This window comes from Carettochelys insculpta, chromosome 23, assembly GCF_033958435.1.
Source record: "Carettochelys insculpta isolate YL-2023 chromosome 23, ASM3395843v1, whole genome shotgun sequence".
NCBI classification, from domain to species: domain Eukaryota; kingdom Metazoa; phylum Chordata; order Testudines; family Carettochelyidae; genus Carettochelys; species Carettochelys insculpta.
Window position 1 is genome coordinate 4,333,433 of NC_134159.1, and position 20,933 is coordinate 4,354,365.

General features: G+C 43.1%; 1 protein-coding gene across 8 annotated transcripts in view; it reads left to right on the top strand.

Annotated features, from left to right (window-relative positions):
- TMCO4 (transmembrane and coiled-coil domains 4) overlaps positions 1–20,933 on the top strand; it is a 107,260-nt gene that overhangs the window by 47,358 nt on the left and 38,969 nt on the right. For all 8 annotated transcript variants that reach the window (XM_074975570.1, XM_074975564.1, XM_074975567.1 and 5 more), the window contains 3 exons: positions 2,968–3,132; positions 5,265–5,401; positions 12,183–12,267. In XM_074975570.1, the coding sequence (XP_074831671.1) occupies positions 2,968–3,132; positions 5,265–5,401; positions 12,183–12,267 (387 nt within the window). The remainder of the gene's footprint in view (positions 1–2,967; positions 3,133–5,264; positions 5,402–12,182; positions 12,268–20,933) is intronic.

The window sequence follows — 20,933 nt, forward strand, 5'->3', positions numbered from 1 at the left end:
AAAAGGGAAGTGTTTCTATTAATAAAGTCTGTGCGTTTGCTAGAGATGATCTGTCTTGCATGTATGATGCCTAATACCTGGCACGATGTGCTTTTGCCAATTATTTTAACTTTTTTCATGCCTCACATTTATCCCCAGGCAATTAATAGAATGGAGTTTCTTCTTCTCTCCCAGTCTCTGCCAGCTAATGAGGTTTATTGGCAAGAAGGCTTAGTCAAGTAACCTATGTTACGTACAGTGCAGGGGGCAGAGCTAATAGCCTGCAACTTCTGAAATTGTGTAATGCTATATTGTAATTTCAGATACAGTCACAGTTGTAACTTGTCAATGTAAAATATGTCAACCATCTGCTAATATGTTCAGCAACCCTATTGAATGGCTGCCAGTGCATTCCATTCAGAAATATCATAATAATAAATGTTCTGTATCATTAATACTATAAGAACATTTTCTGTGAGAGATTGCTGGTTAAATCCAAGAAGTTACACTAGATTGTTTACAGTATAAAAGGTACCTCATCATACACTTTATACAGTGCTTGGATCTCCGTCAACAGCTTTTGCGTGGTCAGTATGAAATGCTCTCTTTAGAGGTCAGCATGGCCTACATGATAAACAATTTCACTTTACATTATTTGCCCTTTTCTGACTGAGCAGAGAAGCCCAGGAGCGAACAGGCCATTAAGACTCATTTAAAGTAGAATTACTGAGTTACGAACACTGCAGGAGGTTGTTCATAACTTGGAAGTGTTCATCACTGCAACAAAACATTATAGTTTTGTACTTTCAAAAGTTTACAACTGAACATTGCCTTAATCCAGCTTTGAAATTTTATTATGCAGAAGAAAATAACCACTTTGAACCATCTTAATATAAACAGTTTCCTCGCCTTATCAAAACTTTTTTTAAACAAAAAAATTCTCTTTGCTTTCTTAGCAGTTTACATTTAATACAGTACTACAGCACTGTACTGCATTTGCTCTCTTTTGCGAGTTTTTTTTTCCGGTCTCTTCTGCTGCCTGATTTCATACTTCCAGTTCCAAATGGAGTGTGGATTGACCAGTTCAAAACTCTTGTGCCTGTAATTTTTGAGGATCTGCTATACCTCTGTCACATGTAGGTGTGGTCCCAAAATTCTGGTCAAGACTGAAGCACAGTGGCAAGTATGATAAAACTCCTCTTCAGTCTTGACAGGTCCTGCACTTTCAGGTGGATTGCTTGCCTCAGAGGCTCACAGCAGCCTTCAGTTCAGGCACTCTCTCTAGGGCACAGCTTGCTGTTTGTTGAGCTATGCCCATTATTAGCCAGCATGGGGAAAAGTGGGGAAACCAAATTCCATAATCTCTGTGGCCCCTTAAATTGCTACAGGGCAGGACAACCCCTTTACCAAAACTGGTCTTGTTCCTGTGCTGCAATGTCCCACCCTCTTCTCTGGCTCCAGCTCAGGGACCCTGTGAAAGCAGCTGCCTACAAAAGTCTCCAGTAACAGCTATGTGACAGCTACGATTCCTTGGGCTGCTTCCCCATGGTCTTTCCCAACACCTTCCTTAGTCACAGATTCTTCTTTCCAGTTCCTGCTTGTGCTTGTGCTTGTGCTTGTGCTTGTGCTTGTGCTTGTGCTTGTGCTTGTGCTTGTGCTTGTGCTTGTGCTTCCAGATCCTCCACAGCACCTTTCCTCATCTCCTTGCATGTAGTGAGCTACCAGCAGAGAAGCCCTTTTTAATCCATCTCAACTGGTTCTTAATTGGTCCCAGCTGCTCTGATTAGCCTGACTCACTTGCCTCTGCAAACCTCCTAATTGGCTCCAGGTGCTTTAATTTGGCTTGATTGCCCTGATTGATTCTGGTTCCTGCTAGTTCTAGACTAGCCTGTTATTTTACCCTGGGAACAGTGACCTTATTAATCTGGGGCTAATATATTTCACTTCTACTGCTGTTTCTGTAGAGTGCCCACATCCTGGACCTCAGTAGGGCTACTCTCCTGTAGACGTCTGGCCTGACTCTGTCACATAGGCTATTGTGGTCAACGCATACCTGTCTTTTGCTAATACCATAGTTATCATATGCTGCCTCAGTGTGCTATGTATTGTTCTGTAAGTAAACAAGGAGTAAGGTGTCTTCATATTTTGGGAGGCTGAATTATATTATAGCTCTTCACAATTAGTAGGTATATATTAGTGTTACTGGCATCCCCTCCTTACCAATAAGCCCACCTACCAGAGAGGATCGCACAGTATTTGTTTTACAGCAAAAAAATTCTGCTGTCAGCAGTTGCTGCTGCTCTTCATTAGTGTTTGAGAAAAACTAAGCCAAGGGAAAAAGGGGTAGTAAACACACAGCTGGGTCTCTAAATGGTCTTCCTTTGCGCTTTGAGATAGCTCCATAAATTCAGTGTAAGTCTGCAAAATCCAAGTGCCAATACGACAATATACCACAGCACTTAGGACATTCACAGAGAAGTGGCAGATTTGAATCAGTTTTTGAAAATAATTAGAGCCCCAGAATTACAACAAAAATGGTTAGGAATATGGAAAAGGATCAGACAAGATCCTTAGCTACGTTCTGCAACATATTGAACTCCCTCTGTCTTCATCATAGAATTTTAGAACTGGAAGGAACCCTAAAGGATCATTAAGTCCAGTCCCCTGATCTCATGGCAGGATCAAGCACTATCTAGATCATCCCTGAGAGATCTGTTCTTTGATTAAACAAAAGTTTTCAGTCTCCAGTGGTATCAATCCATTTCTTCCCAGCAAGAAATCCAATTGAAATGAAGGACTTATGAAGACTTGTCCGCTATTCATTGCATTTCACAATATGATCCCTGAATAGCTGAGCAGATTAAAGTATTCTACAGCTTGACATTATCACTTGCTACTTTATTGGATTCTTATTTGTCTCTGGTGGCCAATCAGCAGGTGATGTTCCTCCTGTGAAAGTGAATTGTTTTTGTTCCCATCCATTCTTAGGGAGTTTCACGGCTCCATGGAACAGCATGTTGCAGTCCAGTGAGCAGTACTGCCTGGCCTGGGAATCCAAGTACTTGATGGAATTGGGCAATGCTCTGGATTCACTGCTGAATGGTTTGGTTAATATGATGGCTCAGGAAGCCCTGAAGTACACTGTATTATCAGGTAAGAAAGAAAATTGTGCCACACGTGCTTGGGTTCTGATTCTGCTGTTTTCAGTGTTTGTTCAAACATAACTTTCCCAGATCAGATGAATCTTTCCTGTCTGTCTGATCGTCTGGAAAGCACTGTCTCTTGCAAACCTTAAAAGTGCTGCAAAAACTTAACACACCTGCTTTATTTTACATTCTGTCGTTGTCCTGTTGATTTCCAAGGAATGCTCCATGTGGGTAAACTTAAGCACATCCCTAAGCAGGCTGAGCACAGTATTAGGGTGACCATCCATCCCATATTGGGCGGAACGGTCTTGTACTTGGGATGCCAAAAAGGCATCCTTACTTATTTTGCAAAAGAGACAAATAGTCCCGTATTTAGGCCCTCGGAGACTCGGGGTGGGAATGGGAGTGCTCATGGCGCTGCTTTCCCGGGGCTTTGGGCAGAGAGCGCCTATGGCTGCCAGTTCCCCAGGGCTGGAAGGTGGGGGCAGCTCCCCAGGGCTAGAAGGTAGGGGCAGCTCCCCAGGTCTTGGTGCAGCTGGAAGGAGGCTCCCCCCACCCCACACCACTGCCACGCCGTATCTCCCTATCCCATATTTGGGACAGGGAGATATGGTTGCCCTACACAGTATTCAAGAGCAACCCACCTTTATTTCAAACAATCTCACTGTGGTCAGTGTGAGAGCCTGCCCTTTAACAGCTCCTGTCATTCCACCTCATCACTTTGGCATATCTCAAATCTCAGCTGAAAACACCTTTCTTCCCTTACCTGTGTGCCTCAGAGTTTCTTTCCCACTGTTTGTTATTGTAACTCTTATTTATGCTGTTTCTCTCTCTCTCTCTCTCTCAAGTGTGTTAGGATACACAGTGCACAAAATACCATCCATATTCCATTGCATGCTTCTTCCACATGCACACAGTGATCCAGGCTGTATGCCTGTTCCATTACATCTGTCCCTACACACGAAAGCGTTGAGTGCACATGCTCTGCTTGTGCACAGTGTGTCTTGCATGGTACCTGAACGCACTGTGTTGTCTGTGTTCTGCATTTGCACATGTCATCCATGCACTGTATCTGAACACATCATGTCCAGCATTCCTGTGCAAATTACATTAAAGCATTGTAAACTCATGCACTGTGCAATTTACATCTGAATACATTAGATGTCTCCTGTTTTGCTTGTGCGCGTTACATCCATGGATTACACCTGAGTGCAGTGTGTCTTCGTTTAGGGTTGCCAGATGTCTTGCAATATGCGGGCAGTTCCCAATTTCCATGAAAAGTCCCTGTCCCCCATTTACGCAGAAACGTTCTGCAGGGACTTTCTGTGTAAATGCAGGCCTGCAGACTTGTCATGGAAATTCGAGGACCTGGACGGAGTTCCCACGGCTGGGGCTGCAGAACCCCACCCAGCTCCCAGCCACAGGAGCCCTGGTTGGGGTGTGGGGGGACCCCAGCCATTATGGCAGGGGAACCCCATCTGGGAGGGCAGGAAGACCCCAGCAGCCCTGTGACTGGGAGCCATCTGGGGCTACGGAACCTCACCCAGCTCCCACCCACAGGAACCCCAGTCAGGGTGCAGGGGGACCCCAGCCAGTATGGCGAGGGGACCCCATAAGCCAGCTGAGGTGCAGAGCTGTGCCAGCAGCCCCAGCTGTGGGAACCCCAGCCGGGTGTTGGGAGACCCTGGCAGCCCCATATCTGGGAGTCAGCTGGGGCACAGAGCCCCGCCGGCAGCCCCAGCCGCAGACACATTGGCCAGGAGGTGGGGGGACTCCAGCAGCCCCATCGCTGGAAGTCAGCTGGGATGCGAGTTGCCCTGGCCCAGCAGCAGCCTCCCAGCTGCGGGGCTGCCAGATCTCCCCATCCCCCCAGCCGGGGATCCCATGGCTGGGGCTGCCTGTCCCACAAACCCTCCCCAAAAATCTGGCAACCCTAGTTTTCCTGTTCACACGATGCACAACAGATTTGATCTTATTTTTAATCTTGCAAAACACACCTCTCCTCATTCTTGGGGAAGAAAAGTTGAGAGTGATAAAAGACACGGTGATTTTTCTCCAGCAAACCATCTGACTTTTGAAGTTGTCCCAAATCTGCCCAGATTTGTAACTTTGATTTTCTGTTTGCTTTGTGCCTCTAAGGCATAGTGACAGCCCTAACATGGCCAGCTTCGCTTCTTACTGTTTCCAGTGTCATTGACAACCCATGGGGAGTGTGCTTACATCGATCAGCTGAAGTCGGCAAACATCTGGCGCGGATATTGCTCAGTCGACAGCAGGTAATTGGCTGATGGTACAAAAAATGGCTCTTGTCATTATATCTGGAAGGGACTGACATCTTGGGGAATCCCCAAGGGTCTGATGTTTTCAGCCTTCTGGTCAAACAGCAGGTGGTATTAGTGCAAGGGGAAGAAATGAATGACAAGCTCAAGAATGCAAATTAAAAGCATGAGGGAGATCAGCATATACCTCACTCTTCCATGCAGGTAGTGGAGGACGACATTGGTTGATGGGAGGCTGCCTGTAAACGATGGTTTAATTTAAGCCAAACCTTGTCTAAATGCAGAAGAGGTCAGGCAAGAGACCTCAGCTAGCAAAAGATTGTGGTGGTCATTTGAAATGGATGTACAAAGGGTGAAAGTAAAATGATTTTCTTCCTGATCCGGAGGGGAAGGCACACCAGCTAACCGGGGAGCCACATGACCAGTGTACCCTCTAATTTTTTTTTCCATTCATGGGCGGAACAAATTTTATGTACACTAAGGCACGTGCAGATATAGGCCATCAACAGAAATACATGCTGCCCGCTGGGGATGGCTGTGGGCGCTCTGCTAATCTGCTGGGTGACACCTCAGTCTCTCCTGGATGGCAGCCCAAGTGCTCAGCTTACAGTAAATACTGCACGTGACCTACCCACGTAACTCTATCCTGCCCCCAGCTTGGCACCCCCATGCTCTTCCCTCCCGCATCCCAGGGTACCTCTGCGGAGGCGTGGCTGGGGGAGGTGCAGCAGCTGGAGGAGCTACATGCTGCTCTGCCCCTGCCAGCAGAGAAGGAAGCAGAATGTCAGCACCTCCTTCAGGGGTTCCATTTCCTCGCAGCCTCTCCCTACCAGCTGCTCACATGTGAGGCTGCTGCTGTACAGAGGGACTGGGGGAAGATGCAGCTCCATGGAGGGGCTGAGGGCTGTACGTTATCTTTCCAATACACCATACCAGATCTTGCTGGCCAGTGGCTTGGTGGTGTGACATACCAGGCCCTACCACCTTTCTTTCCCCCTTGTTTATACACCATTCCTTGCAAACGGGCTTACTGGCAGAGCCCAATACTGAAGGGCAACAAACAAAATCCTGACAGGGAAGGTTTAACATGAGAAACACATCTATTGTCAAGCACCCATGTAATCCAGGAAGCTTGGTGACAAACTGGAGTAATAATAGATGTAGCTTTTCACTGCCCAAGACTTGAATTCAAGTCTGATCCAAGTCAGAAATGCAAACTCATGTGATTTGTCCACTTCACAAAATTGCCATGCCACTTGGCTCAATCTTGACAGTGGAGGAGTGAAAGCAGAGGACAAGAAGGGGCTGAAAGTAAGATAAGAGACAGCTGAAATACCCTGCGAGAGGCAAGAAGCATCAGCAGAGTGGAGTGAGGGAAGATCATTTCACACCTTCTTCACTAAGGATAAAATTCTGCTCTGAGATATGTTGGTATGACTCCAGATACATTTCCGTGAAGATGCTGGGTCTTACTAGTTGTCACAAGCCCAGAAATTCACCAGTCCTTATTCTAAAATAATTTTTTGTAAAACTAGCTGTGGAACAAAGTGAGAGAGAAAAGAACTAGCTTATTCTGGAGGCAACTGCCTTCTGCCAAGAGGAATTAAATTGGGCATAGGTCCTGTTATCCTGAATTCTACACTCATAATCATTTCTGTTGAGCACCCAAGCAGAAAGTTCTCATGCGATGATCCCTGGTTCCGTGTGGCACTGAAGCAGTGTCATACAGCTGGCTAGGATTGCATGGTATTACTCAGATTCAAGTGGAGCTTGCTTCCTGCAGGAAAGGGCTTGGTAGGTACAGGCCTGACAGCCAGGGCAGAGGGGAGACAAGCGGGTAATTACACCAGGTCCCAGCAATTCAAAGGGGCCCAGACACACCTTGCTCTATCATCCTGGCTGGGTAGGAGCCAGTACACAGTTATGTTGAGTGACTGTCTGCTCCTACTCAATGCCCCTGAAATAAAAGCCAGGGGGAAAGAGTGAAATAAAATAGGAGGCGGAGAGGGAAAGAATCAGAAAGGCATACACAAAATGGAGGATGGGAGTAGTGGAAGAAACAACAGGTTGTGAAGGAATAAGATTCAGAACATAAATCGAGAATAAACTAGAAGGAAAGAAAAAGGAGCCAAATAGACACATGGGATGGATTGGCACTGAAAGAAACAGCTCAGTCAAAACCAGTCTTCCTGCCAAGTCTTCCTCCTCAGCCCCGCTGACAAACCTGAAATGAAACTTCTGTTCAGGGTCCTGCCTTTGTTTGCTATACGTGCAGGCTGATCGCTGTGTTCATATTACAGCTACACTTATCCAGTATTGTAGAGGAGCTATTTAGGGCCAAGAGGTAATGGGAGACATAGCCAGATGCCTGAATGGCATAGATAACTTTGTGAAACAGAAGTGTAAGCCAGCAATGCTGATTTTTAATACACACACAGTGCCCAACAGGTAATAAAAGCCTGTTTTGAAGTAAAGATTTGCCCAAGGGCATGTGACCTTGTGTTTTTACTTTAGTTATGGTTAAAGCAAAATCCTGTAGTGTTGGAGAATGTAAAACTAATTAGCAGGATGTTTCTGAACCCTATTATACCTGATGTGTGTTTAGCCCAAAGAGAAGGCATTTGTAACTGTTAAAATTCCTCCCTGTTTGATGTGATAGAAAATACTTTTAAATTTGTTTAAAATGGCATCTTGCTAGTTGAAGTAGGAGGCCCACGTCACATTTTCAAGATGACCCCATGAGTAGTAACCGAACAGCCATCCAACTAATGCTGCTTGAAATCATGTTTGACCTCAAAATTTCATGCCCAAAAACCAGGCTTAATCAAAAACCATTTATTTTTTAGGAAGGTGTTGCTGTTGGCATAACTTCCCAATGAGAAATTTGAAAGCAAACCAAACTGAAAAATTTTCATCAAATTTCCATTTGAAATTTTTATTTCATTTTGTGAGTTTTGCAAATGGTTGTCATAACAAATTGCAATTAATCATGAGATTAAAAATAGTTAAAGCTAATCACAGTTTTAATCACTGTTAATTATAGAATGCCAATTTAAATTTATTGTATTTAATGTTTTTCTACATTTTCAAATATGTCGTTTTCAATCGCAACATAGAATCAAACTGTTCAGTGCTCATTTTATAATATTTTGCTCATTTTATAATAATATTTTGATACAAATATATGCTCTGTAAAAACGAGAGTTTTTCAGTTCACCTCATACAAGTACTGTTGTGCAATCTCTTGATCATGAAATATGTAGAAGTTTTTTTACATTACTACACTTAAAAACAAAACAGTGTAAACACTGAGAGCCTGAAAGTCCACTCAGTCTGACTTCATATTCACCCAGTCTTTAAGACAAACAAGTTTGTTTACATTTATGGGAAATAATTTTGCTCACTTGTTGTTTACTGTCACCTTAAAAAAAAAAAAAAAAAGGGGGAAAAAAAAAGAAAATAAGCTCCCAGCTGTTACTTCTCTTGACAGAGATCCACCTCTCTCTCTCTCTCTCGGCCAGGGTTTTGCCAGATTGCACAGCTTCCTGCCTATACTTAATTGCCAGCAAGCTGCATGCCTAAACAAGCCAGCTTCTGCTCTTTGCTTTCTCTCAAGAGACTATGAATAACATGATGGCCCGCAGTAATAAGTTACTACACAACTTCTTTATAAGCATCCACATTTATTCTTAAGATGAAAGCATTGCAGAGAAAATATATGAAAACTGTAAAAGAAGATATATGCGTGGTATTCAGAAGTCACCATTGTGATGTCATGACAGGTTTCTTGCTCTGTCAGTTACAATAAACATTGTTATTTGCGTATGATCTTTCTGTATATCACACCTACACAGGTGGCTAATGTAGTGGAATGTAACGTAGAGAGCCCCCAAAGACCATAAAATCAGATAAGGATGGAAGGCACGAAAGCCAGGCTTATTGTCAGAGTACAGTAATAATAGTCAGCAGACTCTACTGAACCACTATACATATGTACCCCATGACAATGAAGTGAGCTCAGTCAACAGTAGGATCATTCATTGCCATCAAGCCAGACAAAGACAACTCCTTTGTGGTACGTTTTTGTACACAGGTACAAACAAGTTACACATCATTCCTGGGGGATCAGGTTGCCAGCCTCTGACGTTACCTAGTTCCCACCCATTACCTTGTACTTGAGGGTTCAGTCGCTATCTATCATGCTGTCAGTTTAAAACCTGTCCTGAACCTGGGATGATACGTTCCCGTTACCTTGAGGGTGTGTATTGGTACTGAGAAATTTCTTAAAAAGGTTCTGTTACAACCCCTCAGGAAACCACTTCCAGTCTGTGTCTAGTACCAATCAGGTGTGAATGTTTCTGCATGTCAGCCCTGTGCATGCCAAGTGCTGTGAGCTGCGGCCTGCCTTTTGCTCACAATTTCACTTTGCTGTATATTAACAAAGTCCTGACTATTCTTGTTCAGGCCAGTATTTCTTAAACTATGTTCCACAGAACACTGGTGTTCTATGAACAACTCGCAGGTGTGTCGTGAGCATCTGATGCTTTTTTGATATCATACGCTGATGGTCTGTATTTTCTGTTATCAAAATGAGATACAATGTTACTTCTTCATTTCTATGATACCTGGTTAATTACTTCATTTTGGTTTTGCTGTATATGTTGCTGTTTGGGAATTTTTATTTTATTTTATTTTATTTTTTTTGTCTGACAATTTTGGAAGAAAATTTTCATAGGTGTTCCACATAAAAAAATATTATTGTTCGGTGTTCCATGGGCTTAAAAACTCTAAGAAACACTGCTCTAGGCCTCAGGCCTAACACCAGGCCTATGATACATGGGGTAATGCTTTAGGCTCTCATTGTACTACATTCATCTTCATTCAACATGAATGCTGAAAAGCTTACCAAAGTAATTTCATCTCCAGCCTTGACTTTGGTACATGTCAGTCCTTCAAAACCCACACAGGGGTTTCTTCCATGACTGCATGTTCATAGCGGTCTCAGATTCAGAACCAGAATCGCCACAAAGTTCTGTCTTCCCTTTATACATCTTGGGCCTTTGATCTTGGCCTTTTGTAATGCATGACTTCAAAAGGTGGAGGCTTTGCATAACTAGAGGTGGGGAATTTGTATTCAACTCTCCTTGTTAGGTATTCCCCAGGTAAACCCCTTAAACGTTTTCTGTTCCAAAAGACCATTCTTGTCTGGGACATTGTTCACAATAGTCCTTTGAACCCCGACATCTGTCATTTGTCACATCACGCCCCTCGAGATGTTATATAGAATCACAGTTCACAACAATATAACGTTCGTTTAATACAATGGACCCCAGGAACACTTTAATTTTGACATGGTCTGCAAAAGATTTTGCAGTAAATAACCATATCTGTCAATTTCCCAATTTCCCTCAATTTCCCACATCCAAGGTTTAGAACCCCATTAACAGATATCCAACACGTGTTCAGTTGGAGTTGAATCCTCTAAATAGTTTGTCATCAAACCAGCATAAGCTCTGTCTGGTCTGGATTAGTAAATTATTATGGTTATTTATAAAATACATAATTATTAATATTATAGAAATATATAATTTATTATAAATTATTATTGGATTATCTCCTTCCTCCTCCTTCTTTCTTCCTCCCTCCATTCTTTATATTTATCCTGTTTGCTCATTTCTGCTCCAGAATCTGAAGAAGTGGATCTTACCCATGAAATCTCATTGTCTAATCAATAAATTTTTGAGCCTTTAAGGTGCTACAGGACTCCTTTGTGGGTTTTTTTTTTTAAATCTGGACTAAGTTCAAACCAACTTGCTCACATCCAGTTCTCCTTTTGGTGATTGGTGGCAAAGCATCTGTTAATGAAGGTTATATATGCATACATGCCACAGTTTGCCTTTTCATGGAAAATTGGCTGGCAGTGTTACAAGCCATAGGTTCCTATTTCACTTGCCAGGTCTATTAATCCAGTAGACAATGGAAAGCCATAGCGCACTGCCTTTTTGTATTTGTCTCTCCCAAAGATGTCATTACATTTAATTTCTTGGTGGTTGGAAGCCCTGAGAAAGATAATGCTTTTATAAAGTGGAAACAAGTTACTCTTCTAGGAAATTGACTGCAGTTTCTCTGGTATTTTTGCAGATCTGAAGTTAAGTGTTTGGGGTTGATCTTGATTTTCTGCCTTGAAAGGTGTAGGAGGGTTTGCATTCTTTGAAATTAAAATAGTGGTAATAATGTGCAGTGAATAGCAAATGGACCCATTCAGTGAAAAGGAGCATCCTTAGACAATATGTTGGAAATTTGATATTAACAAAACAGAAAGAAAACAGCAGTCATGTAGCACTTTTGAAGACTAAGACAATGATTTATTAGGTGATGAGATTTCATGGGACAGACCAACTTCTGTCCCACAAAAGCTCATCGCCTAATAAATCATTTTGTTAGTCTTTAAAGTGCTGCAAGACTGCTGCTTTGTTTTGTTAGAATACAGACTGACATGGCTATTTCTCCGTTACTAGGAAGCAGAGAGGACATTTTAGATTCTTATCCAGCAAATGCTTAATTTTGAGTAAATTTAACTGTGCTTGACCTTAAGAGCATCAGTTAGACCATCAAAGTCACTGGGACTGCTCATATACTCAAAATTCACCACATGCTTGTGATTTGCTGGATCAGAGCCTTAGCCCACACACACTGACCCAGCCCTTTCTGTCCAAGTCTAGCAGAATGTTTGACAGCCATGCATCCTCATTTGTTCCTATGTCTTTATATTCCCTAGGGCAAACGACCTGTCACTTTGATTGGCTTCAGTCTGGGAGCAAGAGTTATTTACTTCTGCCTGAAAGAGATGGCTCAAGAAAAAGGTAAAGGCCACCATCTAACTCTCTCTTCTAATTTATTATTTCCATCACAATTTTTTTATTGCTTTAATGCTGGTAAAAGCTATCAGACCAACAGCTTTGGAGATGAAGGTCCTCTAGATCAGTTCTCATCCAGGGGTTCCTGTACCGCTTAAGAGTGCACAGAGGTCTTTCAGGCAGTACATCAACTCATCTAGGTATTTGCCTAGTTTTATGACAGGCTATGTAAAAAGCATCAGTGAAGTCCATACAAACTAAGATTTCACACAGTCAGTGACTTGTTTATACTGCTCTATATTCTATACACTGAAATGTAAGTACAATATTTACATTCCAATTGATTTAATAAAATGTTACAAGTGAAAGAGCATGCAATTTTTCAGTCACAGCATGGTGCAACACCACATATTTTTATATCTGCTTTTGTAAGCAAGTGGTTTTTATGTGAGGTGAAACTTGGGAGTGCGTAAGACAAGTCAGACTTCTGGAAGGGATACAAGTGACTGGAAAAGTTGAGAGCTACTACTCTAGTATAGTCACAGAAGAGTAACGGTACAGCCACATGGCATGGCGATGGTACTTCACAGCCTGATCTGGAGGGACAGCCTCTAGGGTTAAGTGAGCAGTTTAGTCCCCCGAGGTCATTCAGACCTTAGGCTCTTTGCTGAGACAGTCGACAAAGATGCTAGTTTGGGATGGTGCACAGCTCCACAAGAAAGATCAAAGGGTTCTCATTGTGTTAAGATGGAGAATAGATAAGTCTGTCTTGTCTGCAGTTACAAGTTGTACATTGGCCAACCTAATCACAAATGGAACACTCTAACTGAGCTACCTCTGCTCATGCAGCTAACAGGGCACCCTAACTGGGCCACCCCAATAGAGAGGCCTCATTCAGGCTACAGGCACAAAGCTCACATTACTTGGGCTTCAGTGGAGTACACACTAACATTAAAAGGCAACATATTGTTCCGTTCCTTGAGCTCACAATACAGACTACTCCTGTCAACAGCAGAAATAACCTGTAAGGGGTATGTGGAATAACAGAATGATGTAGACATGCTGAAATGTCACCACATCACCAGGTTTTGGGCCCTGCCAGGGGTACCCTTCCCCAACTCTGTCTGCAGAGAGCCTGTCAACCAACCTCTGTGGGTTTGGAGGGAAGCAAGAATCCATATGGGTAGTTTCTACCCCATTGATCCCACCCTGGCCACTGACTTGGATTTAGGTGCTTTCCAATCCAGTACATGGCTGAGGGTATTTACTTCAGGATGTGCAACCTACATAGGGAGGTATTGCAACTGTTTTGAAGGATAGGTTCATAATTCAGAATGATCTGGACAAATTGGAGAAATGATCGTAGGTAAACAGGATGAAGTTAAATAAGGACAAATGCAAAGTACGCCACTTAGGAAGAAACAATCAGCTTCATACATACAGAATGGGAAGCGACTATCTAGGAAGGAGTACTGCAGAAAGGGATTTAGGGGTCATAGTGGACCACAAGCTAAATGTGAGTCAGCAGTGTGATGCTTTTGCGAAAAAAGCAAACCTGATTCTGTGGTACCTTAACAGGAGTGTTGTGAGCAAGACACAAGACGTCATTCTTCCACTCTACTCAGCGCTCATTAGGCCTCAATTGGAGTATTGTGTCCAGTTCTGGGCACCACATTTCAAGAAAGATTTGGAGAAGGTCCCGAGACCAGCAACAAGAATGATTAAAGGTCTAGAAAACATGAACTATGAGGGAAGACTGAAAGAACTGAGCTTGTTTAGTTTAGAAAAGAGAAGGCTTAGAGGGGACATGATAGTGGTTTTCAAGTACCTCAAAGAGGGCTGCAAAGAGCAGGGAGAAAAGTTGTTGTCCATGGCCTCTGAGGATAGGACAAAGAGCAATGGGCTTAAACTGCAGCAAGGTAGATTTAGATTAGACATTAGGAAAAACTTCCTAAGTTTCAGGGTGGTTAAATACTGGAATAAGTTACCTAGGGAGGTTGTGGAATCTCAATCGCTGGAGGTATTTAAGAGCAGATTAGACAGACACCTGCTGGGGATGATCTAGATGGTGTTTGGTCTTGCCAAGAAGGCAGGGAACTGGATTCAGTGACCTCTTGAGGTCCTTTCCAGGTCTAGTGTTCTGTGATTCTGTAGGAACCTAAAATGTTTTGAAATATGTTCCTACTGTCTCCAGTGTAACTTGTCTTCATTGGTTACTTTATATTTACACCAGCATAATTGGGAGCAGAATTTGTCCCTCCATCTGCATACAGCACTCTTGACGTTCTATGACATTTGTCTGGTGACTCGGTCTATGAGCAACCCACGCTTTGCTGTGAACTTGGCAGAAGATGCTATGCTGTGAACTTTGGCAGAAGATGCTATGCCTTTATTGGAAGCTCTCTGTAGCTATTGTATCCCATCCCATGTGTCGTCGCTCCTATTTAAGTCATTGAAATGCCACTGTCATCAGCTATTTTCATGGTTATTTTCCCTAAAGTTGAGCGTAAAACCATCTGTCAATTTATTACCAGTTGTGCTTTTGTTTATTAATAGGGTCTGTTCTTAATTTAGAAAAGGAATCAAGTCATTACGATCATTTGATGTAAATTGCATGTTGGAGTTGAATCAGTAGTGTGTGCGTTGCTTTTCCTTCCCTCTGCATAGTCAGTTTTATTAACATTTGCCCTGTCTGAATGTAGCTAATATGTAAGGCACTTTATACTGGCAAACATTCATTAGTAGGCGTTGGCAAGTGGGAACAGATTAAACCAGCATGAGAGGAGGAGGTCAGCTTGCTTTCCGTTTACAGCTGTGTGCCGAGGTTTTGGTTTAAGGTTCACAGCCCCAGAGAGTGAAGTATCCCAGAAATACAAGACTTCAAATTCTAGTCTCTTTAGCTACGGACTGTATCCAAGTGACTTGATACAAATGACAGTGCATTTCCCCTGGCCAAACTGAGTTCCAAATCCAGCCCCAGATTTACTCTTTCTCCTCAGTATCCTGAAAGTGCTGGAGCTGTAATATTTTGAGCCTTTCATTAGCCGTTAATAGCCCTGCAGCCGCTCTCTGTGGATTTGCAGAACACTATAGCTAAGTAACATGTGAAAGGGAATCATTAGGGCCTGGTTAGCTAGCTGCCATTCTAATGAAATCTGAAATCATAAATACACATTGTAGCAGCCCCCTGTAGCACACTAATTTTCAGGCCTTTAATTGAATTATGAAAGTTGAGCTGTTTTGGGGACAAAAAGCAGCTTGTTTAGTGCAGAGTGCCAATTCATCCTTCCAAGGCACATTCTGGTGGCAAGCCACAGAAAGAATGGAGCAGCCACCTGAGATATCTGGTCTGGACTCTGAAGACGCATACATAAGATACAAGCCTTTTTGTATACAGTCTTAGTGGCAGTTTTATGAAAGTATAAAAACAGAATGTGCTTGAAGGGTTGTAAAGAGCTTCAGAGGATAGTGGTGAAAATTCCTGGATGCGTTGAAAGACTTCCATAACAGGAGAAATTAAAAATGGTTGTGACAGCTCTACAGAGGGAGTTAATGAGATGAGACATGGGGAAGTATATTAAAATGACCTGCACAGGCAGGCAGGAGATTCTAATAATCGTTTTCTCCGTTTACAAGATTAACAGGCTCTCCAATGAGACAAAAAGACAAACAAAAATTGAGAAGGGAAATACTTAGGTACAGAATGTTTCTTTAATTTGTGGAACTGCCATACAACCTTGAAGCCAGTAGCTTTATGGAAAGATTATGCATCTATACCTTGTCCTGGCCACTGTCAGTGACAGGATACTGGACTTAAATGACCACAGTCTGATCTTCTATGGTGGTTCTTATGTTCCCAGATGATTAATAAATATATCCACAGTTAAACTAGGGAGGTTAAAAATTAATAGTGGATCTTAGCCTTAATGCTTTAGAACAACATTTCTCAGATGGGGGTCTGTGGGCCCCTGACAGTCCATGTGAAAACTCCTGGTCCATGGGTCCCACTGATCAGATCCTCCCCCACCTACCAGGCAGGCTCCCTCCCTGCACTCTTTCTGCCTGGCTCCCAGAAGTGTCCAGCAGGTCCCACCCAGATGCCCACAGTGAACTTTACAAGCTCTAAGTAAGAACAACATTGCAGTGCAGCCACCCAGTGTTCCATACAGTGAATACCTTTGGGTGATGAGGGTGAACACTGCCTAAAGATACCCTGTCAAAGCAAAACCTTTAAGGGCATGGGATTAAGGCACCAGGGAGCAAATAGGACCTTGGTTTCTAAGATGTCATGAGAAAGTGAATCATGTGCCAGACATGCAGGCCACATCTACACTAGCCCCTTCCTTTCTGAAGGGGCATGGTAACAAGCCACATTGGCAGATCCTAGTGAGGTGCTGCCATGAATATGCAGTGTCTCATTAGCATAATGCTGGCCTCACGTGGTTCGAAAGTGCCACTTGCAAATCATGCATCGCCTGTGTAGATGGGGCCTTTTGAAAGGACCCCCTAAACTTCAAAAGCCCATCTTCCTGTTTGGGTTTAGGAAGACGGGGCTTTCGAAGTCTGCAGATCCTACACGGGTGGTGTGCAATTCGAAAGTGGCACTTTCGAATCGCGCATGGCCAGCATTATGCCAATGAGATGCTGCATATTCATGGCAGCACCTCACTAGCATCTGCCAGTGTGGCTCATTACCATGCCCCTTCTGAAAGGAAGGGGCTAGTGTAGATGTAGCCCCAGTGTTGACACTGTTTGGCCCAGTTCATCTACACCTCAGTTCAGGACAGCGCTTACTTATGTGCTTGGCTTAAATCCCGCTGAAGAGCTTAAATCCCACCCAAGTCTATAGATATGTCTACATGGCCCACAGGAGTGAACCTCCCAGCCCAGGTCAAAAGACTCGGGATAGTGTTCTAAAAATAGATGTGTCGTCAGGACTTTGAAGTTGAGATTCAGCCCAGAGCTCAAGCTTTGAAGCCTACAAAGGTAGATGGGCTTCAAAGCCTGATCTTAAGCCCTCTGTTTTCAGGTTTTAAGTAGCACTTAACTGATGCATATGTCTTGAACATGCTCATCTACAAAGAAGTGAAGAGGCATGTATAACACTTCCAGACCTGGGAATAAGGCAGTATCTCTGCCTGCTCCCAGAGACTGTTTATGGCCAGATTTAGTGTGTATTGCATGGGCCTTTTCCAAGATGATTTGCCTGTTAACTGATAATTATTGCCTCAGAGCAAGCAAATATCGCCACTTTCATAGCAAAAACCCATTTTAGTGGTTAGCAAGTACTGGGAATTGCCAGTCCCTGTCCCATTACACTCCTATCAAATCCCAATATAAAAATATGTCTTATCTCCTAAGAAGTTGGCCAAGTGGAATAAAGCTTTTATTTTTTTGCTTTTTACACATCCTGCCAGAATTAATGATGTTCATGAGTCAGAGGCGGAAGGAGGCTGTGAAATGTATGAATCCCAAAAGAGAGTGACCTGAGGTAGAATCTTTTCTTTTTTCATATAATCTAGAATCATGATTTTTTTTTTTCTTTTCCTGGTGCACACAGGCTTTATTGTTCCTTATGGTATAAACAATTTGTAGCCCATGGGATAGATAAAATTAACTAGCATGGTAGTAACTATGCAGATTACTGATTTATATTCTTAGGCTTCCCTCTTCATCCATAATCTTTGAGAAGAAATTAATACATTGCCAAGGGGGAACAATTCCAAACAGAAACTGAATAGAGCAAAGGAGGGGAAGAAAACTGACTGATTCCAATCATCTGAAGAAATAGGTCTTAGCTTTTTTGATGAGGTAACTGGCTCTGTGGACATGGGGAAGTCAATGGATGGGATATACCTTGACTTTAGCAAAGTTTTTGATAAGTCTCCCACAGTATTCTTGCCTGCAAGTTAAGGAAATATGGATTGGATTGAATAAATGGTAGATAGAAAGCTGGCTAGATGATCGGGCCCAGTGGGTAGTGATCAATGGCTCGATGTCTGGTTGGTGGCCAGTTTCAAGTGGAGTGCCCCAAGGATCAGTTCTAGGGCCAGTATTGTTCAACATCTTTGTTAATTACCTGGATGAGAGGCTGGAGTGACACTCAACGAATTTGCAGATTACACTAAGCTGTGGGAGAGCTAAATACCTTGCAGAGTCAGGGTAGGGTCCAGAGTGACCTCGACAAATTGGAGGACTGGGCCAAAAGAATTATGATGAGGTTCAACAAGGGCAAGTGCAGAGTCCTGCACTTGTGATGGAAGAATCCCAAGCATCGTTACAGTCTGGATACTGACTGGCTAAGTAGCAGTGCAGCAGAAATGGCCCTGAGCGTTACAGTGGATGAGAAGCTGGACATGAATCAACAGTGTGCACTTGTGGTGAAGAAGGCTAACCGCATATTGGGGTGCAATAGGAGGAGCATTTCCAGCAAATCTTGCGAAGTTATTATTCCCCTTTATTTATCACTGGTGAGGCCACATCTGGAGGATCGCATCCAGTTCTGGGTCCCCCAGTAGAGAAACAATGTGGATGTATTGGAGAGAGTCCAGCAGAGGGCAACCAAAATTATTAGGGGGCTGGAGCTCATGACGTATGAGGAGAGGCTGAGAGATTTGAGCTTATTTAGTTTGCAGAAGAATGAATGGCAATTTGATAGCAGCCTTCAAGTTCCTGAAGGAAGGCTCTTAAGAGGATGGAGAGAGGCTGTTCTCAGTAGGGATGGATGGCAGAACAAGTAACAATGGTCTCAAGGTACAGTGCAAGAGGTCTAGGTTGGGTATTAGGAAAAACTATTTCACTAGAAGGGTGGTGCAACACTGGGGTGGGTTACCTAGAGAGGTGGTGGAATCTCCATCTCTTGAGGTTTTTAAGTCCAAGAGTCCCAGCTTGACAAAGTCCTGGCTGGGATGATTTATTTAGGATTGATCCTGCTTTGGGTGGAGGGGGGTTGGACCTGTTGACTTCCTGAGGTCCATTCCAGCCCCTGTAATTCTATGACTAAAGCTCATGATCTAATAAATGTATTAGTCTTTTGAGATACAGGACTCCTTGTTATTGGTGACCTTCTAATAGTTTGCTCCAGTCTACAGGGGCCTGATGTAAGAGCTGCTTTCTCTTGGTTTTTCAGTTGACTTTATACTAAAGATGTGGACTTTATTGTCCTGTCTGGAATTATGTCCATGTCCTCATGGCTCTCTTTTTTTTTTTTTTTTTTTCATTATCCGTTGACTGTGGAAGAAGTAATTTTATTGCCCATAGGTTTAAGCTAACAAAATCAAATGACTGATCTGTTTTTTTAATTTATGTGCTATTTGCTTCATAATTAAGAGAGTAAACCAACAGAACTCATTTCAGATTGTCATCAGGGCTGGAATTTGCATCATAGTGAAACAGTGTAGAATAATGCTTCTCTGCAGGGAGTGCTGGGTTATTACTGCTGTTAGAGAAAATCAATTGCATTGATGAAAAAATCTATCCAGGTAGTATCTCCTTGGGCATGACTTGATGTGGTATATAATTGCTTTCACATTTATTTCCTCATAATCTGAGTCACCTATTATACAAAGCAGGTGCACTTTCCTGAAAATGACCACGACCCACATATGGCAAGGTGTGTGCTCAAAAAATAAAGATTCTGGTGTGGACAGAATAAGCTCTTGAGGGCACGGGCTGTGGTTTTGTTCTGTGTTTGTAGAGCACCTAGCATAATAGGGTTTTGGTCCGTGATGGCATCTCCTAAGTGCTACCACAGTACAAATGAATAATAATATATATGGGAGTCTAGTAGACTGATGGAATTCAAAGTAATACCAACATGCAGTTAATATATTGGAAGGCACTTTACTGGTTTTTTTCCACAACTTTACATAAACAGAGTAAATTTTTACAGCTGCACCTCTTTTTTTACACATACTTTATAATTCAACGTTTATGTCTTTTGTTTCTATAATATGCACATACAGGGGGCCAATAGCCACTGCAGTTCCCAGGCCAAAGTGGTAGGGTGAGCTCCACACCCTAGGAGGGGTGGAGCCTTTCGTGGAAGAGGATGGGGTCAAGGCAGTCAGCCCTTAGCACCTCCCAGAGCAGGCTGCTGGATCCCCCCGCAGTCCTCAGAAGCTGCATGGAGTGGCAGAGTGATGCTCCTGCAGTTTTTCAAAGAGCCCTGGAGCTCCCAACTGCTGCTGAAGCTACTGTGGCAGCAGCAGTGGCTGGAACCTCTAGGCCCCTTTCAAACATCTAGCCCTTATGTAGTTGTCCCCATAACCCCAACCCCTATTGTCAGGCCTATGCTCACATGCAAAAACGTTTGGATTTTAGCTTGATATTAGGAATTTATTTCAGTTTGATCTAACTCCTGGTGCTTGGAAGGCCAACTAAAACCAGAATCTTTGAATCCCACCCCCAGCATGAGACTGTCATGTGGAGCTCTGTCCGGGCAATAGTTAATATATTGTAGCCCCTATTTTTGGAAACATTTGTATTGAAAAGCACAGGAGTGCCACCCAATATGTTTCATTCAATCACTTCCTTCTACTGGGATTTCTTAGCTGCAGTTTGGTCATTAAAAATAAAAGAGGAGCATGAATTTTGATTAAACTCATCTCATCTTTTGAGAGATTGTATGCGGGTAGTATTCAGAGCTAAACTACCCTTCAGGAGACTTAGAC